The sequence below is a fragment of the Microcaecilia unicolor genome, chromosome 3 (assembly GCF_901765095.1).
Source record: "Microcaecilia unicolor chromosome 3, aMicUni1.1, whole genome shotgun sequence".
Classification (NCBI taxonomy): Eukaryota; Metazoa; Chordata; class Amphibia; order Gymnophiona; family Siphonopidae; genus Microcaecilia; species Microcaecilia unicolor.
The window spans coordinates 111,426,618-111,451,413 of record NC_044033.1 but is presented as its reverse complement, the minus strand read 5'-3'; the positions used below and the strand labels follow the sequence as shown (position 1 = coordinate 111,451,413).

The 24,796-nt window shown below is 43.8% G+C and overlaps 1 protein-coding gene across 2 annotated transcripts in view; it reads left to right on the top strand.

Moving 5' to 3' along the window:
* The window catches only part of NINL (ninein like), a 247,655-nt gene that overhangs the window by 108,564 nt on the left and 114,295 nt on the right, over positions 1-24,796 (top strand). For both annotated transcript variants that reach the window (XM_030196281.1, XM_030196282.1), the window contains exons 8-11: positions 5,045-5,212; positions 10,206-10,342; positions 16,311-16,451; positions 19,919-20,093. In XM_030196281.1, coding sequence (XP_030052141.1) covers positions 5,045-5,212; positions 10,206-10,342; positions 16,311-16,451; positions 19,919-20,093 — 621 coding nt within the window. The remainder of the gene's footprint in view (positions 1-5,044; positions 5,213-10,205; positions 10,343-16,310; positions 16,452-19,918; positions 20,094-24,796) is intronic.

Sequence of the window (24,796 nt, the reverse complement as noted above, 5' to 3'; positions counted from 1 at the left end):
GACCACCCCAAAGGAAAAGAAGGGGTTTGTTGACTCCTACAGTTAGCCAACACCGCCATGGCTTCCAGTTTTTCAAAATAGATTTTAAGCCCTGAGAAAGAGACAGATTGTTGAATAAGATCCACCAATTTGGGTCAGCATGTCATTGGTAAAGAAGTTGTTTTTATATTCCTGTGTCTCAACCATTATCCCCTGAATATTAGCAGCCTGCCTGACCTTACTAGCTAATGGCTCCAGAGACAGTACAAACAACAACGGAGAAAGGGGACATCCCTGTCTGGTGTCTCTCTTCAGGGCAAATACAGGTATGAGATTTCCATTGATCAGAATCTGTGCAGTCGGGCAGTTATTCAACGCACATACACCCACTAGGAATTCCCCCATAATACCAAACTGAGGCAACACCCAAAAAAGATGGCCCCATAAGATTTTATTAAATACCTTCTCTGCATCTAGGCTGGTGATGATTGCATCCCCCTTCATCTCTGCTTTTGTTTGCAACACAGTCAGAGCCTGAAGGATATTAATAGAGGTGTATCTGCCTGGCACAAAACCTGTTTGGTCTGGGTGGATTAAAAATGGTAGGACTTTTCCCAGGTGAGAGGCCAAGATATTAGCAAATAGTTTAATGTCCTGGTTTAAAAGAAAAATAGGGCAGTATGAGCCCAGAAACTCCCCATCCCATCCGGGTTTGGATAGAAGTACCATAGTAGCAAAGGTTAACCCACCCGGTTTTAGCCTCTCAATGCACAAAGCCTGACAGAGTTCATGAAAAGGAGCAGCCATTTGGGCTCCTAAAATTTTGTAGCAGTCGAGGCCCCAAACCATCAGGCCCAGGAGCCTTTGCCAGTTTAAGGCGCTTAATAGCTTGCTGTATCTCTTGCTTGCTGGAGCATTGTGGCCTGCTGTTTTTTTCTGTGTAAGGGAGGGGAGGCACAGGCCGGGAAAAAACTCTTCTCTAGTAACTGTATCACAATGCCCTTTGTCATATAAGGGTTGATAGAAATGCACAAAGGTCTTCCTGAATGCCTTTGTCACTGGTCACCACTACACCTGAGGGGTCTTTAAAACAGGTACTTATATAATTGTATGTCTTGAGTTGCCTATTGATTTAAAGATTCATTTACCTTTTGGCATACATTAGATAATTAGATATAATTGACAACAGGAGGAGTTCTTTATCTCTCTCTTTATGTGTACGGGCCATATACTCCAAAATCTGTACGCTCAAGACTGCCGCCCCAGCTTCCCGGTAAATTATCTGTTCAAACTCCTGGGGATTATTGTCAGTAAGGTAAGGTAATTCATCCATGATTGAAGGAGGAATTTTCTGAGAGTGGGGTTTATTCGCCACCCAGTATGAGCTTGTCCCTGTAACAATCCCACATCTGCCTATATCATGCTATGATCAGATACTGCCCCGTCATTTATCCCAGTACTTCTTGCCACTGCCAATAAGGTAGGTGATAAAAGGATATAGTTTAATCTTGCATGGACTTCGTGCACATGAGAAAAATACGTGAAATCTTGCTCCTCAGGGTACAATGCGTGCCAAATATCCAGAAAACTAGATCACACATAAGACAATGCACCCCTTTTCCCTCTGCACCCTTGGGCTCAGCTTTGGGAGGTTGCAGTCTATCAAAGGGTCAGCCATGATGTTGAAGTCTCTCTGATTATCAATTGGTACTTGAGTGGGGCTAAAGTAGCAGAAGGGTGGAAAAAAAGCTATGAGAATACAAATTGGGTGCATAGACTGAGCATAGCATAACCTTTCTCCCCATAAGTTCTCCCACCCATTCCACATATCTACCTTGGGATCCTGAATAATTTTGTGCCCCATGATGCAGCCCATTTATGAATAAGAACTTCCATACCTCTTTGCTTACCATTAAGGGAGGCGAAGGCCAGCTCTTCCACCCAATATTTCTTTAGTTTGATGTGCTCTACGTTAGAAAGGTTGGTTTCCTTCAGAAGCTGAATATCAACTTTCATCCATTTGCAATAGTTCATAATTTTGGTACGTTTCACTGAAGAATGGATGCCATCAATATTTAAGGTAGCTATGCATAAACTACCAACTACCACCGCTCCTCTGTAAAAGTTCAAATTCATGGCCAATACTTCCTGTAGGCTGATGTAGTTCATTGTGAGATCAGCCTATAGGAAGTGCCAGCTGCGAGTTTTGAATCTCTTTGTACAGCTGGCACAGACCGAGAAGTGTGACTGAGGGATAACACTATGAACTCCTGATGATCCTTCCTTAAGAACATAAGAGTAGCAATACTGAGTCAGACCAATTATCCATCTAGCCCAGTATCCTGTTTTCCAAACAGTGGCCAAGCCAGATCACATGTACCTGGCAGAAACCCAAGTTGTGGAACACTCCATACCACAAATCCCATGGCAAGCAGTTGTTTCCCATGTCTGTCTCAATAGCAGACTTTTCCTCCAGGAATTTGTCCAAGCCTGAACGCCACTGACTACCTCGGGTTTCAGACAGTTCAGGGGGGCTCCAGAGAGGATTCTTTAGGTTGCGGGGCTTCAGGATCCCCACCAGCTACACTGTCCATGTACTGCCTCTGGGTGGGCCTGAACTGAAACTGGTTGGACTTGTTCCCACCCATGGCTACAGCACTGCCTGCTTTATACCTATCATATATGTCCGAGGGTTTTTCTAACCACCCAATTTGCTCCAACCTAGAGTGTGGGAGCCACATACGTCTTCCACTGCCCCACATCTTGCTACTGTTATCCCCATTTTTAACAACCTGTGTTGTTCCTTCATGAATCATAAAGCATAAGAATACCCACTCCAATAAAAGGGGAAATACACATCACATCTGCAAAAAAATATTCAAGAAAGCATCTGTGCATCACGTGTTAAGTAAGTGGCTGTGGGCAGTGTTAGCGTGTTCCAAAAGGGTTCCTAAACAGTACAAACCCTTTTCCCCAACCTCGTGTCCAAGTCTGCAAACTCTCGCAGTTCTAATGATGCCTGAATGATAAATAAAGACCTCCACTATGCGAGCATAGAGGCCTCTGGTTGAAGCCAGTTGGTGAGGATGTATTTAAGGCCCATCAGGATAGCACTTTTCACAAAGCCCACACAACCCCTAGATCTTGGGCATGCAATGTCATAAATTCCAAACAAGATTTTGGGCCTAGGGGATCCAATGTACTCGCCAGAGAAGAGAAACATGTCTACCCAAGGATGTCCAATATGCTTGAATTAACGGACAATGCCAGAACAAATGTCCCACGGTCACTGCTTGCTGATGACATTTACAACAATTAGTGTGGCCAAACTGGGCTTTCTAGACACAAGAAGGGGAGATGTATAATTGTATCACAATTTTGTATTGCATTTCCCATTTAAATATATTTTTAGTTGTAGCTCGACAAGTCTGAAGGCTCTTCAAAATGTACTTGTTCAATATTTGAATATTCAAGTCTGTCAACCAGCGCTGGGCCAGCAGCTTAATCACAATGAGGAAGTAACTCAAACAAGGTTTTATGATGGTATCTCAAAGACACCAGTTGTTGGGCCTCCAAACTATGTTTCAGTTAACAGTTAGTGTGTAGCTGTAGTAAGAACAAAAGAGGTTATAGTAACCACATAATGTTTGAGTTGCAAATAGGAGAAAACATCCCGTGTATCCAAACCATACTCTGCACATAAGGTAGGATAGGGATGTAGAGCACCTTCATCAGTATCTCCCTGAAAAAGGAAGGAAAGACCCTGGTTACACCAGCACTGAAAGCAAGCAACAGACATACCTATGTTACTATGTATATGTTACTATGACCACCAAAAAAGGGGGAGGGGCAAGATTCCCTGGGCCCGGCGATGGCCATAGAAAAGCCATTTTTCTTTCAGTGGTGCTGCAGCCTTTGTTAGTCAGATCCAGTGTCTTTCCCTCCCTTCCAACCCTCCACCCCCACCCCAGTCCTCTACTTGCCTCAGAGTCCTTTGCTGGCAGGCAGCAGAGATCGAGAGAGACTGCTCTGCCAGCCATGGGTCCTTCTTTCTGCCACGTCCCGCCTATGCGGAAACAGGAAGTTACTTTAGAGGAGGTGGGATGCAGTAGGAAGAAGGACCCATGGACGGCAGGGTAGTCTCTCTCGATCGCTGCTGCTGCCTGCCAGCCAATGACTTTACTTTTGACTGAAGGTGCAGTGGGGGCGGGGCCCTTAAGGTTCTTTGCCCCGGGTCTAGCTTTGTCTCTTGGTGGCCCCACTTACAATTTAACTTGCTTGGATTTGGAAAAGCAGATAATTAAGTCCACGTTGATATAGGTATTGGTTTTATTATAGTACCACTGTCCTGTGACTGTTAGATGGTATGAAGTAACTGTAAAGATGACCCTCTCCCCCCAATATTCAGTGTTATCTAACCGGCCAGGAACGGCTCCTGGCTGGGTAAATATCACTTAACTGGCTATCCTCAAATATTCAGTGGGAGATAGCCAGTTATCTCCCACTGAATATTCATGGTCAGCACTAAACTGTTGACCAGTTATATCATGCAATATAACCAGCTATCCACAGCGTATCGCTGGCTATGTTTCACAGCCAAATCGGTCTGCCCAAATAGCAGGCCTACCTTTGGCTGCTATAAACTTAACCAGCCAGCGCTGAATATGACTTGGCCAGTTAAGTTTAAGCTGGCCAAAAATAAACTGGATATTCAATGACATCCATTTATAAGACCCCTGAAGCAGGCCATTGTGGCCGAAACACGATTCGTTTCCAGTCTTTGGATATTTTAAATAAAACCTTTAAGTTTGGTACATCATCTAGCCTTTTCCTTTTTTGGTGTCACCTTTGCTGTGTTTGCTATATTCATTGCCAGTCACCAGAAATGGCACAGCATTGAATATCCGGGATCACCACCGACTGCGGGAGTTAGCCGGGCTGCCTCCCGCAGCCTGCATTTTGGCCCCACGGTATTTGAATGATATGAAGTAACTGTGTCTGAATACGTAATCTTTCTTGTGTTCAAAGCTGAGGAATAATGACTTACTGATGCCTCCTTTTGCAGGCCTTTGATGAATCTGGACGTAGAACAGCCTCGTCATCTTTACCATCTAGCTCTGGCGGGTGGCACATCTTCTCTAGCATTGATGACGGCACTGGCTTTGTGCACCCTGAAAAAATAATAACCCTATGGGAAGAAGAAGGAGTTGAAGACAGCAAAGACATTTTGAAGGTTTTGAAAAACATTATCCTATTTCTTAAGCAACTCAGCTCTTCAATAATAACCCAGTTATCCAGCCTGTTGCAAGAAGACAGAAGCTAGATTTGAGCACGAGACTCCTGTTGCTCCCAGTTGCAGTTACTGCATGAATGAATTAGTTACTTGACACTTCCTTCTGCTGTGTCCCGCCCTCTCTTCTACAACTTCCTGTTTTGACACAGGAAGTTGCTTTAGAGAGGGCAGGACACAGCAGAAGGAAGGCCACAGATCCAGCCTGTGTGAATTGCTGCTGGGCCGCGCAGAAAAATGTAAGCTACAAGCAGCAGTTATAAAGAAATCACGGACCCATGAGAAGGAGGACAGGAAGGGAGAGAAGTGCTGGCAGAGCCGGATTAATCATAGGCAAACTTGGCATGTGCCTCAGACCTAAAAGTTTAGGGGGGCCTGTCAGATGGCAATTCTAACCTCCTGAGTCCTGAGCACAACTGTCTGGATTTGTTCAGGATTCTAAAAATGTAAACTACCTAAGCCGGAAGGCTGGCTGTGTGTGTGGATATTTTTCAAAGTTTTTGGCTCACTACAGTTCTCTAATGCTCCTCCTTATGCTGATCAATACACCAAACCAAAGACAAAGAACTGGTGGTATACACTCCATATACCTATAGGAATTCTTCTATATTTTCTATTAATTTTCTGTACTTGTAAAATAACATAAGCCCAAACATCTGAAGATTCAAAAGCATAAATATACTCTAGAATATGTTTGGGAATCCTCAGAAGACACCACTTCCGGCACATTCAATAATGATTATTTTTTAGCCTAGTGGCATAGCGTCTCCTCATCGGACACTCCCTTAGGTAACTATTTTATAGTGCTTTTGCGAACACTCACTGCAAAAAGTGCTCAAAACTACATGTGCTCGCTGCTACAAGTGCTCTAAATCAAAATCAAAAAACTGTTTAAAAGGACTTATCTTAAGTTCCTCTCCATGTAGATTACTGTTGGAGTCCTTCTTTGGCTTTCCCTAAATGCTGAGGCAGTGGTAGGATCCAGCCAATGGGAAGGCTTCTAATCACAGGAAGTCGGGGCTGAGCTGCAAGGGCTGTGGGGGAAGCTGAGCTCTAGTCTGTACAGAATCTTTGGAGAAAATCAGTGGCACTAGTGAGTACTGTTTAGGGGGGGGGGTGGGGGGAAGCAGGGCAGGCAGTATGGCGGTGAACAGCACTGGAGGAAGGCTTCTGCTGGCGGGGATTGGGGACCCCCACCAGCCAAACCAGCAGACCTTGGGGGGGGGGGCCCGAATCCAATTTGGGGGGGCCAGGCCCCCATGGCTACACCACTGGTCTCTAGTTAGAACAGTCTCATATAAATAAGCTTCCCTTTGAACATTTGGGCTGGAATGGAGAAGTTCACTGGTACAAATGTATCTTTTCACATACTAAGGGAAGGGAATTTACCTTGTTAACCATTAAATTAGGGCAAAATCCTTTGAACACTGGCCTAACACTGTCTCCACTCTGCCTATATCCTTTCAAAAGCATTAAAAAAAACCTAAATATTTTATTTTGCTTATTCCATGTTAAAATGTAAATTTATATTGCTCTTAAATTTCACTCTTTTGGGCAGTTCACCCTTGGAATCTCTGGTATGTACCAGGGGCAATGGAAAGTGAAATTACTTACTCAGCTTCCCTGGTTCTTAGCTCATTACTGCACAGCTGCCAAGTTCCCAGTTCCAGGAGGGAAAAATGGCTAGTCCTGTTTTTGAATTTACATCCCAATTCAGTGTTCTTTATGTAGTCACTGATATGACCAAATTAAATCAGCACTTCAGGTCCTAAAATGTACCAGGATAGGGTTACAGAAATCCAGGACTGGCTCAGAATTTCTCTCCTGCAACTGGGTAATTTGGCAGCTCTCTAGGTCTATCCTTTATGCCTCTCCATTCAAAGCATGGGCTTGCATAGTCCCCATGCTCACTCACAAACTATTACTGCTATCATCCCCACAGCTAGGCTGTGTACTTTTCCCTGCAACTTCTGGAGAGGTGAAATGATGGTGGGGGAGGGGGCCCACAAATATATTTGCCTAGGGTCCAATATAATGTTAATCTGGCCCTGGGTGCTGGCTGGATCCATGGGAGGAGAAGGGAGGTTGGAGGGAAGGGAGAAAAGTGCTGGACCCATGGGAGGAGGAGGACTGGAGGGAAGGGGAAAAGGTGCTGGAACTATGGGAGGAGGGGGGTTGGAAGGAAGGGAGAGAGGTGCTGGACCCATGAAGGAGAAGGAGGCTGGTGGGGGGAGGGAGAAAAGTGCTAGACCCATGGAAGGAGGAGGAGGGGCTGGAGGGAAGGGAGAAAGGTCTGGACCCATGGGGGGACGGGGGCTGGAGGAAAGAGAGAGAGAAGCTGGACTCCCGGTAGGGAGGAAGGAAGGGAAGGGCAAGAGATGCCAGACCAAGGGGTTGGAGTCAAATGCGGAATCCACAGCAAGAAGAAAAAAGGGAAGAAGGGCAGGCAGATGAGCCAGATGCTGGAAGGGGGAGGGGGAAGAGAGGGGAGAAGCTGGACATAGGGAGATAACAGAAACAGAGGATTGAAATGATGTGCATGTGGGGGACATATAGATAGGGACACAAAGGGGAGATGCTGCATGGGGATGTTATATAGACACAGAGGGACAATACTGGACACAGAAGGGGGCTATATGGACACAGAGGGGCGAAGGTGGACATAGGTACATAGAGGAGTGATGTTCGACACAGAGATACAGAATCATATCTCCCTATCCTGTATCCTGTCCATGAGACCTTTATCCTTTCAAAAGAATTAAAAAGAAAAAGCCAAATATGATTAATTTTTAACCCATGAGAAAATCTGATTGTGGGAGCCACACTTTAGCTAGCTTAGATGAAAAGTGCATGGCTGTGCAGTTTAAGGCTTACTACAAAGAAGTGGTTAGAGCAGTGGTTCTCAATCTTTCTTCTGTTGTGAAGCACCTGACAGACAACGTTCATGTATGAGACACACCGAACACTAAAATTCACAGCTGAACAAAGCATGCCTAAATATTATATTGTGTGACTGTAAGTTTAGTATGCCTTTGCCTACCCCATATCAAAAAACTGTATGCAACACATCATTCCCAGATTTCTCACTTATACAAGAAAACAAATATATATTCAAATTCTGGTGCTACCTCAGTAACAGCAACACAGAATCCCTCCACTGCAAAAACCTGCAAATATACTACTCAGAAACTATGTAACAAACAGAACCTATCGAAGCAGACCTGCAACATTTTCAGTTGGGGCTGGAGGCAGCAGTTATTATTGGGGGTAGTGGGGAAGCAGAAGTAGAGACCAGTTACAGGAATTTTTAAGAACCTGATTCTCAAGATTGCTGGTCTCCCCAGCTTGCAGGTACTGATGGTTGTAAAGGAAACACAGGCTTGCTGTCTACACCATATGTTTTGAGACACTCCCACCTTATGGGGACACACCAGTGTTTCCTGACATACCAGTTGAGAACCACTGGGCAGGGCCGCTGAGAGACTGGGCTGGGCCCAGGGCAAGGCTGCCCCTGGGGCCCCACCACCGCTGCCCCCCCCCCCCGAGGTCATCATCGCTGCCCCCTCCACCCGCCCCCCTCCATCCATCACCGGGCTGGGCCCCCCTGAATTCAAATCATAGCGCCTCACCTCAACCTCGCTCCGTGTGAAAGAAGCACAGCAGTGGCAGGCTGCAGATCGCCTCCCTTCGGGCCTTCCCTCCCTGTGTCCCGCCCTCATGCAAGTTACGTCAGACGAGGGAGGGAAGGCCCGAAGGGAGGCAATATGCAGACTGCCGCTGCTGCGCTTCGTTCACACGGAGCGAGGTTGAGGTGAGGTGCTATGATTTGAATTCAGGGGGGCCCGGCACGGTGGTGGACGGAGGGGGGTGGGTGGAGGGGACTGCGGTGCCTGGCCCCCCCTTGGAGGCCCGGGGAATTTTGTCCCCCCTGCCCCCCCCCCCTCTCGGCGGCCCTGCCACTGGGTTAGAGCAATGGGCTGATAATCAGGGACATTAAGCTTCCAGCCCTTGTTCCACCACTGACGCACCTTGTGACCCTAGCTAGTCACTTCTTCTCCCTTTGCATTTCACAGTTCACATTTATTTAATATACCGCTAATTACAAAAAAAAATCTATAAAGCAAATAAAGCAAAAAATGGAGATTGGAGAGGAAAACCACAAGAGGGATTCTATGTTACAAAATGTAAAATATAGGGCAGGGGTGTAGGAAGGAAAGATAATTATTCTAAACCACATGAGGAGGAGAGGTCAAGAACAAAGTGTCCATTTAGACTGTAAGCTCTTTAGGAAAGGGACACATTGTACCCGAGTTCTTATCACCACTGTGCATTGCTAAATGATGGGGTTGATGCAGAGCATGGTTTAAGTGGACCAAGAGGCTCTTGCTTAAACCATGCTAGGTGGGCCAGCTGGCAATATTCAGTGACACTTAATTAACAGGGCAGTGCTGCTGCATATCGACTCTAACTGCACAACATAAATCAGGGCAATGGAAGAGCAGTCTAGTGGCATGAGTCAGGGAGGAGCTGGCACTTATGTGGGCATGGGCCATATTGAGTGCCAGCACTTGCATACCTAAGTGGGCATAGGGCTTGTTTTTGTGTGATCCTATATGCCCACTTGGCTAGCCAGGCATCGGCACTGAATATTGCTGGCACCTGCTGCATAACTCCCAGTGCCTCCCGGCCTCTACCCCTATAATGCTATCTCTGGCCTGGTGTTGATATTCAGCGGCAGTGCTTGGTTAAATGCTGGCAGATAGCAGCCCCCAGTGATTTAAGCAGGCAGGAATCCTTTCTGTCTGCGTCGATCACTTTGAGTATCGACCCCTTTTGTTTTTCAAGTTCACTCAGTTCTTTGCACAGTGCAATGTTTTATGTGTGCATCTTTGAAAATGCCTTACTCACATGGGGATTCTTTTGTTTGCCACTGTAGTCTCTAGATTTCTGTAGAGAAGAGCAAGTGAACGTGGCAGAGCTGACCATGGCCTTGGACAACGAATTAATAGTTACCAAAAATGCAGTCCACCGAGCCACTTTAGCATCTTACCAACATGAACTACATCACCTGCAGTAAGAGTTTGACCTTCGTTTTCTTTGTTGGTTTAACTGGATGATAATTTCTGGTAATGAAGTGTACTCCAGAAGCCAGATAAGATGCCTGCTTCTCCATTTATACTTTTCTATTTTGTAGGCTTCTCCACTAGTTTGTGTACTGTAAACATTGGGGCTGCTACCCCCACTGCTAACTCAACCAGAAGGCACAAAGAAATGCCGCCAAAGCAGTGGTTCTCAACCCATCCTTGAGACACACCTATCTAATCAGGTTTTCAGGATATCTACAATGAATATGCATGAGGTAGATTTGCATACAGTGGAAGTAGTGCATGCACATTTATTCTATGCATATTCATTGTGGATATCTTGGCTAGATATGTCCTAAGAACAGGGTTGACAATCTTTGTGCTAAAGTTGTCATGCAAATAATGATCAAGTAGAGTCTTGACTGTGATCACCATGCTGGTTTTACCAATAGGCATAGAGCTTAGATCTCAAAGCAGGTTAATGGTCTTGACCATGTGTACTGACCTGGTTTTATAGTCTGCCTCACTGACACAGACTACTCAATAATTACTGTGGATTCTTTTGGATTCATATTAGGTAAATGAGACTTTTATTAGAAGTTCACTTTAAATGGAGAGTGTATAAGTCATTATTGACTAAGATACACAATGATTAAGATATAAGCTATATAACTGAAGAGAAACAATAATAAAGAAATATCACATCCCTGGTCATTAATTACTACATCCAAGCAAAGCCAGGAGTCTCTTGACCAGGAGAAGAAGCAATAATAGACTATACATCATAGTATACATACATCATGTAAGAAAACACTTTTCAGTAAAGAGGGCTAAGGATTGTAGTTTTATCTACTGTTATAAGTAACATCGACTAATATAATTCTCAAGGGGTTCATAAGACAGAATTATACCACATTCAGCTGCTTCAAAATACAGCTATTAGAATACTTAAGGGTGCAAAGAAATGGGATTCTGTGACCCCCCCCCCCCCCCCCCACCTCTGAAAAAGGAACACTAGTTACCATTTCTCGTAGAATAATTTTCAAAATTCTGACATTGGCTCACAGAACCTATTATTCAGGTATACTGCACCCTACTATCTCGATTTTTGGTACCTCACTTATTAGTTAGAACTTAACCCTCTCTACAACAGAATCTACTTGGAGTGCCCTAAATTAGACAAATTAATTTAGTTACCATTTGTAACTTGGTCCTCAGTGTTACAAGCCCTTCTCTATGAAACCATCTTTCCAACTATATTCACTTAGAAATGTCATATCAACATTTTGAAAACTTTTCTCTTTGAAGATGCTTTTAGTATGCAATAATGGCAGAAAGGTGGCTGGTTTTCGTTGCTGACAGTGAAGACAAGACTTTAAGGTGCTCAATAATCTTTCTTCTAAATGATCTATTCTGTTGATTGAATTGTAATTTTTCCTCTCAGACTTTATTTTATGATATTTTATTGTAATGTAAACCACTGTGATGGTATTTTCTAAACAGAAGTACCGGTATATAAAAAATAAAATAAATTAAACTTGATGCCCCTCTGCAGTGCTATATGCCACCATACACAAAAACACAGGGCCCAATCTTCAAAAGGATTTAACCAGGCAGGAGAGGCTCCTGCCTGGTTAAATCTTACTTAGCTCCTCAGGAGGGGATATTCAGTGTAGAGAATTGCATGGGGACAGATATTTCACCCATCCCCAATGGAATCTAACCCGTACCCACTAAAATCCATGCCAACCTCACCCATCAGCACAATTATCCATCAGGAGGAACCATAACACAGCCTATAATAAACAGATGAACCAAATCGAAACCAACATTGCGACTGTTATCCAGGCAGGGTATACGGCACGACATTCCCTAAGCGTGACCAAATTTAGGGGCCAGAAAAAATTCATGCTAAGCACTTTAATATAAAGGGGCACTCGAGGCTGAGCTCCCTTTATAGAATAGTGCTTAGAGAGGATTCCCGTGCCCAAAGTTGGGTGTGAGGACTTACGCCAGCTGAAACCTGCCTGGTTAAATCCTTTTGAAGATTGGGCCCTGTATGTTTGTGTATGGTGGCTTAGTTTATTTCATTTTTTATATACGCCTGTTTAGAAAATACCATCACAGTAGTTTACATTACATTAAAATATCATAAAATAAAGTCTGAGAGCAAATATTACAATTCAGTCAACAGGATAGATCATTTACAAGCTGAGCACGTAACCCCAGTATTCTATAACACTATGCCTAAATATTTTGAATGCCCCTCCCATGACCACACCCCCTTTTGGTTTGCATACCAGATACTTTGCCATCCAGTGTTGTAAAATAGCACACAAGCAGATGCATGCGTAAATCCAAATTAGTGCCAATTAGGTTCCATTTAACTCTAATTCATCTCAATAATTGATTGTTAGCACCTAGTTGACTAATTAGTTTATGCCCAGATTTGGGTGACCGATCTAGAATATGGGAGAAAGGGTAAATTCTATAGCAAGGCACCTCCATTTAGGCACCGTAATGCTGCGCGGTGAGTAGCTGTCCTGTAACAGCATCAGGGCGCCCCAATTCTGTTATAGAATTCTAGCATAAGCCCACATTGGTGCACCTAAATTTAGGCCCCTCCATTTACATCACCGTCAATGTCAGGCATAAATGGACATGTGTAAGTGCACCATGTAACTCACCAAACTTACATTGCTATAAGTTGTGTGTGTAAGGAGACATAAGACATAAGCATTGCCACACTGGGACAGACCAAAGATCCATCTAGCCCAGCACCCTGTCTCCGACAGTGGCCAATCCAGGTCACAATCACCCGACAAGATCCACTGAGCAAAGCATTTTGTTCTGCTTGTCCCAAGAATAGTGGATTTTTCCCTACGTCCATTTAACAACATTCTATGGCCTTTTCCTTCAGCAAGCCGTGCAAACCTTTCTTAAACTCTGCTAAGCTAACCGTCTTAACCATATTCTCCGGCAACGAATTCCAGAGTCGAATTACGCGCTGAGTAAAGAAAACTTTTCGCTTATTTGTTTTAAACTTACTGCACTCCAGCTTCATCGCATGCCCCCTTGTCCTAGTATTTTTGGAAAGCGTAAACAGACACTCCATATCTATCTTTTCCACTCCACTCATTATTTTATAGATCTCTATCATATCACCCCTCAGCCGCCTTTTCTCCAAGCTGAAGAGCCCCAGCCGTTTTAGCCTTTCCTCATAGGGAAGTCGTCCCATCCCCTTAATCATCTTTGTCGCCCTTCTCTGCACCTTTTCTAATTCCACTATATCTTTTTTGAGGTGCGGCGACCAGAATTGAACACAATACTCTAGGTGCGGTTGCACCATGGACTGATACAGTGGCATTATAATATCCTCATTTTTGTTTTCCATCCCTTTCCTAATAATACCTCACCCACATGTACACCTCCTGCAATTGCGCACTCTGGGGTCTTTTTACTAAGCTGCAGTAATAAAGGGCCATGCACTATCGGCGGGTGCTGTTTTTGCCTCGCGCTGCAGCCCTTTTTCCGCAGCGAGTAAAAAGGCCAAAAAATGGCATGGCCGATGCAGTAATATTTCACCTACTGTGTGGCCATGTGGGGGGAGCACTTAATGCCACCCACTGAGGTAGATTTAAGGGTTCCCGTGATAACCTGGTGGTAACCGGGTAGTTCGTTGCGCTGCCAGATTACCGCCAGGTTAGCACCGTACCAGAAAATAGCTAGCTATTTTCCCTAGCATGGTAAATGGTGCATGCTAGGGCTAGAACTACCACCGGAGCCCACATTGGGCCAGCGGTAATTCCAGATTAGTGTGCAGTAAGCCTGCATTGGGCTTACCGCTGCTCAGTAAAAGGACCCCTATAGCAGTTGTGTGCTTGGTTTAGAAAATTTGTGCTAGGTTAGGCTATTCAATCTTTTGTTTTTATTATGTTCAGCTCAGGGGAGTAGCCAGACTTCGGCGGGAGGGGGGTCCAGAGCCTGAGGTGAGGGGGCACATTTTAGCCCCCCCCCTGCCATTGCCGCCGCCACCACCACCAACAACTTTGCCCCCCCCCCCGGCCGACGACCCTCTCGACCCCCCCTCTCGCCGCCAACCCTCCCCCGCCGCTGCCGTCGCCTACCTTTGCTGGCGGGGGACCCCAACCCCCGCCAGCCGAGGTCCTCTTCTTTCGGCACAAGGCTTCGTTCTGTTTCTGTGAGTCTGACGTCCTGTAGAACAAAGCCTTGCGCCAGAAGAAGAGGACCTCGGCTGGTGGGGGTTGGGGTCCCCCGCCAGCAAAGGTAGGCGAAGGCGACAGCGGCGGTGGGGGAGGGTTGGCTGCAGGAGGGGGGTCGAGAAGATCGTCAGCAGGGGGGTCCAGGGCCAAATCTACGGGGGCCCAGGCCCCATGGTCCCACATAGCTACACCACTGGTTCAGCTATATGCATCCATCCTGGAGGCTTGCTCCAGCTTCTTTTCATGTTAGCTGCTTTGAACTGCAAGGCTTTAGTGGTATACAAGACCATAAGTTATGTTATGTTATGTTACAAGTGCTACTTTTCTGTGCACTTATGCACACAAGGTGCCTGCAGCTGCACGTGCCTAGTTATAGAACTGCCTTTCCTGAGTTTAAACTGGACACAATATCTGACCCATAGCATTTTTAATATTGGGGTAATGTGATCTGTCCTTTGAAGGACCCTCCTCTCCAATTATGGTCTTTATGGGCTCCTCTGTGGTAACCCTACATAGACACTATTGTAGTAGGTCCGTCCATCTGTGCTAAAACTAAAGAGTCACAAGCAAAGAAACATGATGAGCCTTCAGAGTTAGGGAATGTCAGAAGGTGAGTTTATTGAGGGACCCAACATGGGCTGTGTTTCAGCAAATGCGTACATCAGGGGACCAGCAACGGCATATACAATGAATAATTAGTCAATAAATAAACTAAAAAAACCACATATAGTAACATAGTAAATGACGGCAGATAAATATGAAAAATATATTTTAAAAATATATAAATATATATAAGAAATGTCAATCGAAAGAGTAGAATTCAATATTACCACAGGCGAAACAGAAAAAACATCAAGTTATTTTTCCTGCTTGTATCGGGTCCTTCAATAAACTCACCTTCTGACACTCCCTAATTCTGAAGGCTCATTGTGCTTCTTTGCTTGTGCTTCTGGTTTTTTGTGCTTTGGAAACCCCCTCTCTTTGGGTCATTCTAAAATTAAAGCGTGGCAGATAGTAGCCAAATCTACTGCATCTAAGTAAGGTCGTAAATGCTGTACCAGCCACAACTTCGGAATGACGTGTGCACCAAAGTCATCTCGTTCTATTGCTCAAACATGGAGAAAGCGATAGTCATGAAGATAGGACTTCCTGATGCCCATCCTAATTGGCAGTTAAGGAAATATAAATATAAAAGTTAATATACACTTCTGCGGTGGTCAGAAAATATCCATACATTCAGCAACCCCTAGCTGGATAATGATGGTGCTGAAAATCTGGATATGGTGATCAGTGCTAGAACTTATGTGGATAGTGGTAATATTTAGTTTGCTATCCAGATAATTTCTCTGGATAACTTAGGGTAGCCTTCTATCTGTCCAGAGTTACCTGGATAGCAGACTGAATATTGTCACTATCCAGATACGTTCTGGAACAGTCATGACTCCGCCCATGCTCCGCCCCAGCACTATCCACAAAATGCAGATTCATTCTGTAAGGATATTCAGAGGCACTCTCTGAATAAGTGCTTTTGAATATGGTTTCAATAATGACATGATGTTTTCTGTTATTATTTGGGATCTGCATCACGTTCGTGTAGCTCTTCGGATCAGTACAATATTTCTGAAAGCTTTCAGTTCATTGCTAACAAAAATTGTGTTTAATTGAAATGCATTTGGAGTAATTGTGTCAGGGTGATGCATAACAGGGTTTATTTTTTTCCTCTGCCTTTTGCAGAAGACAAGTGGAGCAGATCTCCAGTGAGAAGGATAAATTAAAACAAGACATTGAGAAAGCAGAGAAACGAAATGTGCAGCTTGCATATGAGGTTGATGATCGACACTCTGCCATGGAACACTTTAACAAGAGTAAAATGAAGTGAGCACAGTAATATTACTGATGTGGCGGTGTTTCAAAGTGAGGGGAAGAGCTGTTTCCCTTTTTCTCATGTGCTCTGTCAGAAAAGTTTCGTTTCAGAAAATTTGGAATTTTCCCCCAATTTTTATTAATATTTTTTCCTTTGAGTTCACACGTTTATGTAAATACAAAATATTTAACCCGCATTAGAATTTTCTATTGTGTGGAAATTTAATTCTAAACACATTAATTCATAGATAATGCACATGGAATCAATGTTGTACACTCTAAAATTTTTAAGGCACCTTAAGAAACCAAGGGCCCTGTTTACTAAGCTTCGCTAGAAGCATGTTAGCAGTTTTAGTGCACTCTAAGCATTAGCGTGCGCTAACCATGAAGACACCCATAATATTCCTATGGGCATCTACACGGTTAGCACATGCTAATTTTTAGCACACGCTAAAAACATTAGCGCAGCTTAGTAAACAGGGACCCAAATATGGCTAATGAATACACATTTATTTATTGCACTTGTATCCCACATTTTCCCAACTCTACATCCGTAGTACACAATATTGGGGCTCATTTTCAAAGCACTAAGACTTACAAAGTTACATAGAGGGGCATTTTAGAAAGAAATGTCAAAGTTGGAATTTCAATGTCTTTGTAAAACGTCCAAATTCGGAGGTGGGGAGAAGGTCATTTTCAAAAAAAGATGGACGCCCATCTTTGTATTCAAAAATACCATGGACGTCCTTGGATTTGGACGTCTTTGATTTTCAACCATTTTCGAAACTAAAAATGTCCAAATTCAAGCCATTTGGACGTAGGAGGAGCCAGCATTTGTAGTACACTGATCCTCCTGATATGCCAGGACAGCAATCGGGCACCCTAGGGGGCACTGCAGTGGATTTCATAAAATGCTCCTAGGTACACAGCTCCCTTACCTTGTGTGTTGAGTCCCCCAAAACCCACTACCCCCAACTGTACACCACTACCTTAGCCCTTACGGGAGAAGGGGGGCACCTATATGTGGGTACAGAGGGTTTCTGGTGGGTTTTGGAGGACTCGCTGTTTCCACCACAAATGTAACAGGTAGGGGGGGTATGGGCCTGGGTCCACCTGTCTGAAGTGCACTGCACCTACTACTAAACTACTCCAGGGACCTGCATGTGCTGTCATGGACCTGAGTATGATATCTGAGGCTGGCAAGTAATATTTTTAATCATGTTTCTTGGGGGTGGGAGGGGGTTAGTGACCACTGGGGGAGTAACGGGAGGTCATCCATGATTCTCTCCAGTGGTCATCTAGTCATTTCGGGCACCTTTTGTGCCTTATTCGTGATAAAAACAAATCTGGGTGAAAACATCCAAGTTTTAGCGCTGGATGACTTTGCTTTGTTCCATTATGGCTCAAAGATGTCCAAGTCTTAGGAATGCCCAAGTCCCACCTCAAAAACGCTTCCAATACGCCCCTTGAGATTTGGACGTCCTTGTGACGGACTTCTGACAAAGACGTCCAAAATTGGGTTTCGATTATACCGATTTGGACGTCTCTGTGAGATGGACGTCCAAGTGCTGATTTATGTCACTTTTTGGATGTCCATCTCTTTCGAAAATGAGCCTGTTAGTAACCTATGAAACTTTGTAAGGCTAAGTGGTTTGTAAGGCTAAGTGAATGACATTTCTTATATATATTTATATATTTTTCATATGTGGTTTTTTTTTAGTTTATTTATTGACTAATTATTCATTGTATATGTCGTTGCTAGACCCCTGACGCAGGCATTTGCTGAAACATGGCCCAAAGCACTTAGCCTTACAAAGCACTTAGTCTAACATCAATAGCACATTTCAGGTGGGTGCTTAGTGCTACTAGCTCTTTCTGCTGCCATTTGATAGAACCAAGTTCAGTCCATGCACATTGTTTCCTTTCCTGTATTTGAAAGGAGTTCTTTTTCTTTTATTGTTAAGATTGTAAGTCCTTTGGCAGTGCCACAGATTGGTGATTCGTTACATTTCAAAATAAACATAAACTCTGCTTGAAGTCTTTGGCTCATATGGGGATAGGAATACACTGCACCTGCCAAATGAAGAAGGACTGCCCAGCGAAGTGCAGGATCTTATCAGGATCGGTAGGGAGTTATGGTCTAGCACCACTGCAGCATCTGAATCCTGCAAATTGTGCCCTCACAAGCTATGGCTGCTATTGAACAGTTAGAAAAATCCAGACATTATCACTGGGTGGTGAACAGCAACTATTCTGACTAATCAGAGGTTTCGAGTTTTAGAAATAAGTCCAGCTAGTCATCAGAAAAAAAGAGAATCAAGTTATGTTGATATATATGTACTATTCTGTTACAATAGATGTTATCTTGCTGTCGAGTTTAGAACGGTGATAAAAATCAGGTGTGCTCACCTTCTCCACTAGCTCTCTGGCCCATCACAAACATTTTTGTCCTTAGGCATCTTTCTCCTCTCTCTGGCTTACCATGGGCAGTGCTGTCCTCTCTGCCAGAAGGTAGAAATAGTTAATCTGAAATTGACTAGATGCTTCCAAAACCAGGTTCTAATTAGAAATAATATTTGTGTTTGATATATTTAAAACCCAATCAAAACTATTGACTTTTCTGGTCCTGCCAGCCTACCTTCTGTTCCTTTTGACTTCTAGCAATATAAGCCTTCATTTGTTAGCCATGCAGTTTCCCCTCAACCCCCCAGCTACCTCATCTCCTACCACCCTACCTAGTCCTACCACCCCCTAATTATTCCACCTTCCCCACTCAACAAAAACAACTCCACAGTCTCGTTACCCAAACCACCCCCTTCCTTCTCTCCTCTATGTCAAAAGACACACACAGGGATAGCATAGCTACTCACATAAACACACACAGAGGGGTTGGAAAGAATTTCATGATCCATGATCCATGCTCCGCATGCTTTCCTCACTTCTTAATTCCATTCACTTAGCCTATCATAGCAGTAATTATGTAGAAAAGGGAAACGTACCTCAGTTCTCTCAAGCACTGTGCCCTATAGCACAGTGCCCTTATGTGAAGCTATGTATTGAACTCCCTCCATAGTGCACCTAACTTTTGCTGGAGTGAGCAACAGAGAATTAGGTCTGGAAAGTGTGAGTGAGCCTTCCATGTAGCACTGATGTGCCAACCTAGGAATTAAACATTAAATAGCAAACGAAAAGCAATGACTTTCCTTCTCTTCTCCCTATTGTCACTCTGTCCCTTTCTATTTGTGCTGTCTGTGGAGAAATATAAAATTCTCTTAACATCCTTTTATTTGCCATAACTCTCTTTGCTTTTACCACACCTTTCCCTCTCTTTCTCCCTCTTTTCCTTCTTCTTGCTTTTCTAACACAGATGCAGCAAGAGACTGTTTAAATCTAGCTGAAAGCTAACATGCCATGTAAACTAATAACTGCAGCATGAGTTACATCCCCACACTGAAAGAGTGCTGCCCTTTGTATTGTAGAGATCTTGAGCAGGACTACAGGGAAAGAGTGGCAGTGATGAGATCTGAGGTGGAGAATGAGAGGCAGCTCTTCTTGCAAGAGATGGATGGGCAGAGAAGCAAGCTGGAAGCAGATGTAGAATCCCTCCAGATGGAAGAGGCACTGCTGAGGGAAAGACTGACCTTATCAATGAAGGTAAGGGCCACCTGATTTGCCTGCCAGAGAGTCTGAAGGAGGAGGATCCTGAGGAGGTAGCAGTGAGAAATGTCAAACTGCTTTCTTTCTCTGTACAGGTACAAGAACATGTTGTATAGGGATCTGCTTAGGCAAAATATTTTCATTTGCATTTTTGGAAAATATGGCTTTTTTCCCCCTGATTTTCACAAATGTTTTTCATTTTTTAACACACATGTGGAAATTGATTTTATGTGCTTTAATTCATAGGTTAATGTGCATTAAATCAACATTTTGCATGCACTAAAATTTTAAGACACCTTAACAAACCAAAGGGTTCTTTTACTAAAATGTGCTAACAGAATTAGTGTGCACTAACAATGAGCGCACGGTAAATGATAAGACACCCATATAAATATAATGGGTGTGTTATCATTTAGCTTGTGCAAAGTCCATTAGCGCACCTTAGCAAAAGGACCTCCACATGCGTGCATCCTTGTTCATTATATTTTCACACAGAATTTTTGTAGAAAAGCTGGAAGAAGAAGAGATTCAGGTTGTAATGCCTACATTTAAAGGGTTATAGATTTTAGATTTGGCTTCTTTTATCCTGTTGCCCTCCTCCTCCAGTAGTCGATACTATCCCACGTGGTGTAGCATTTCACATTTTAATTCTAGGTTCTCTGAAATAAGCAACTCATGTACATTCTCAGAACGCAAAGCTTTCCTTAGCCTCTGTTTTGGAACCACCTTAAAAAGTAGCAAAATAAAATCAATCATTAAAAACAAAAATAGGTAAAACAAAGTGACCTCAAATACAAATAATTTAAAAAGATTATAGGCTATTATAGAGATTGAATAAAATAGGAAACACTTTTCGGATCAACAAGGACTTTTTTCCAGCAACTGTTGCAGAATCACAAGAGAGCAAAAAGGTGGAGATACAATTTAGAAGCCTGTTTCCATTATGACCTAACTCAAAAGTCTTTTCTTGTTTGCTAATGAGCTGTCGCAAGAAGGCTCTCTTGAAAAATAGTCTGTATTAGGTTTTCCCTGGGAGCTCAAATCAGAAGGGAAATCAGGGCCAGCCCAAGGGTATCTGACAAACTAAGCAAACCTTCAATGGACCACTTAAGGCCTACCCCTTTCCCCCCAAGTCCAGCATCTCCCTTTCCCTACCTCCCTTCCCTCAAGGTATCCAGTGTCTCTCCTTCCCTACCTTCCTCCCCTCTCCAGTGTCCAGCATCTCCCCTTCTTTCCCTCCTCCCAATATATCCAGCATCTACCATTCCCCTTCCTTCCCAAGGTGTCCAGCATATCTCTGCTTCCCTACTTCCCCTCCCCCAACAAGGTGTCCATCATCTTTCCTCCTATACCTCCCCTCCCTGAAGTGTCAAGCATCTTCCCCTAAGGTTTTTAGTGACTTTTCTTCCCAACTCCATGGTAGCACCAAAGCCTACCATCAACTTGTTTAAAGAAACCTCATTGCAGCTAGTGCAGGGTCTTCAGCATCTGCACATACTCAAGGTCTGCTGTTCCAAAAGGGGCAGGGTCCAGCAAGCCTTCAGTATCCATGCATGCTCAAGGTGCCAAGCCAGTTATGATGAAGCTTTTATCAGCAAGCTGACAGTAGCCTCTGTGCTGCCCTGTTAATTGTGGGGTACGCAATCCACCTAAGCGGATGAACACGAAATCCCACGGGATCAAAATGCAAGCAAGGAAGTGGGAAGTGGACCATAGTCACAGCTTCCTGGAGTCATTGGTCCAATTCCTACTTCCTTTCTTGCGCCCTGTTAATTGTGCCATCCTAGTGATCAGCCTGCTGTGCATATTTGTGAGACATTCCTGAAAATGAATAGGCTCACATTATTTGTGTAGGGACATCAGATCCCACTAGAAACTTGCTGTTGTTTTTGAATGTAATGAGATTTTCTGAGGAATGGAGGTCAAAGAAAGGGAGGTATTGATCAGCCAGATAGGGTGAGGCGGTGGTATAAGAATGGGGTCAGTGATCCCTGAGGTGTCATTAACTGGGAGGAGCAGTAAGAGCCAGCTGAAGGTGCTGTGCTTTCATGTGCTTGTTAGGAGGAGAAGTAGAGTGAACTCTGTCCTTGCAGTTGGAGAGAGGAGGTCTCTCATTCAGTCAGATTCAGCGAAGCTACTCGCTGGGGATGGGGGTGGGAAGGGGTTTTGGGGATGTTGACTATCTATGTTTATGTAGGGCGTGTATGTTACTTTTCATTGTATTTCAATTAAAAATATTTTGGAAAAAGAAAAAAAAAGGATTTAGAGGAGCCATGTCCCAGAGGGTGACAATCTCCAGCCCACAGAGAGAGAGGAGCTTGGGTCTAGAGCAGGATTCCTCAACCCTGCTCTAGACCCAGCAAGACAGTCATGTTTTTAGGATACCCACCATGAATATGTACATAAGTACATAAGCACCGCCATACTGGGAAAAGACCAAGGGTCCATCAAGCCCAGCGTCCTGTCTCTGACAGCGGCCAATCCAGGCTTGAAGAACCCGGCAAAAAAAAAAAAATTAATAATGTTCAATGGACTTTTCCCTTAGGAATCTGTCCAAACCCCCTTTAAATTCCGTAAGGCCAGCTGCTGTCACTACATTCTCCGGCAACGAGTTCCAGAGTCTAACTACACGCTGGGTAAAGAAAAACTTTCTCCTATTTGTTTTAAATCTACCATATTCTAGCTTCATCTTGTGTCCCCTGGTTCTATTATTGTTTGAAAGTGTAAACAAATGCTTCACATCTGTCCGCTCTACTCCGCTCATTATCTTGTAGACTTCTATCATATCACCCCTCAGCCGCCTTTTCTCCAAGCTGAAGAGCCCTAACCTTCTCAGCCTTTCCTCATAGGGAAGTCGTTCCATTCCCTTTATCATTTTCGTCGCCCTTCTCTGCACCTTTTCTATTTCCTTTATATCTTTTTTGAGATGCGGCGACCAGAATTGGACACAATACTCGATAGATTTGCATACAGTCAAGGCACCTCATGTAAATTTATCTCATACATATTCATTGTGGATATCTTGAAAACCAGGCTGGCTGGGTGTGTCCTGAGTACTGAGTTGAGAGCCTCTGGTCTAGAGACAGTGGTGTTCTCATACACATTGTAATGTCTTGTTGTATGTGAAGAAGGCAATAAAACTTCCTTAAGTTTTCCTGGGGCCCCAAGAAGAGAAGCTTCCGAAAGAACAGTGAGAGACTACAGGCTCTTGTATCTAACACTGAGGTCATCATGAGAAATGGATTTCAAGTGCACTAATGTGCTTTTCCTTAAGACTTTGTGTAGTCCAAGAGGATTAGAAGTATGACTTCTACATAACTGTGATTCTTTACCATGTGCAACTACTTTTTCCTAGTTTGCTACTATTGGGTTTTTTTTTTCAAAGTGGTTAGTAAAGTCTTATTGGTTTGGAACAACTGACTGACCTATGGACTGCTTTTGAGAGAAAGGAAGAGTGAGTGATCACTTAAATATGCTTCAAGTTAATAATTTAAACATTAAGGGCCCTGTTTACTAGGCCGCACTGTAGGTGTGCTAACGCTAGAGACACCCATATATTCCTGTGGGTATCTCTAGCTTTAATGCATGCTAAAACCGCTAGCACACCTTAGTTAACAGGGCCCTAAATTAGATGATTCTTCTAGAATTTTGGGAATCGAAGTGGATAGTCAAATATCTTTAGGTGCCCAGGTTCATAATGTAGTAAAAAATTCATTTCTATTACTCAAGAAGTTATGAACTATTCTTAAATGTTTTACTTTATCAGTGTTCAGGTTGTTGGTCCAGACTTTGATATTCTCTCAGATGGATTATTGTAACTCAATATATATTGGCTGTTCTAAGTCATTAAAGACTAAGGGGCCCTTTTACTAAAGTGCGTAGGTGCCTACATGTGACCAACACGCGCCAAATTGGGACTACCACCTGGCTACTGCATGCCCCAGACGGTAATTCCATTTTTGACACATGCCCAAAACACTCAGTAGAAAATATTTTCTATTTTCTACCACGTGGCGCTTACCCGGCGATAATCGCCAGTGTAAGCGCGCTGGCCGTTTACCTCCCAGTTAGCGTGTGAGACCTTACCGCTAAGTCAATGGGTGGCAGTAAGGTCTCAGCCCAAAAATGGACACGCGCTGGTTTTATTTTTGCCACACATCCATTTTCGGCCACAAAAAACCCCAAACAAACCTTTTTTCCAAGTGCGCTGAAAAATTGACCTGTGTGCGTCCAAAACATGCGCCTACATCAGCACAGGCCACTTTTAGGCATGCCTTAGTAAAAGGGCTCCTAAGGGCCTCTTTTACCAGACCACGCTAGTGATTCCTGGTGTGGTAATGCCGACAAAGCCCATTCAATTGAATGGGCTTCATTGGCATTGCCGTGTGGGAATTGTTAGTGTGGTTTGGTAAAAGAGGCCCTAAATTACAACAGGTGCAGAATGCAGCAGCCAGAGTTATTTTTGTAGCTGATAAATGAGGAGTGAATGTTGGTGATTAGCGTCCCTCACTAGCCTTTCTCACCCAGCGGGGTTCCTCATGGATCACAGGTTTAATTGCGTTCCAGCATAGCCATTTGGCAATACAAAGACACTTGGGCTTTGCATTTAAGGAATTGAACGGAGTAAATCAGTATAAACATTGATAGACATTTGAACTGGGACTTAAGAAGAATATCAGAAGTACATTGGAAGACATTGA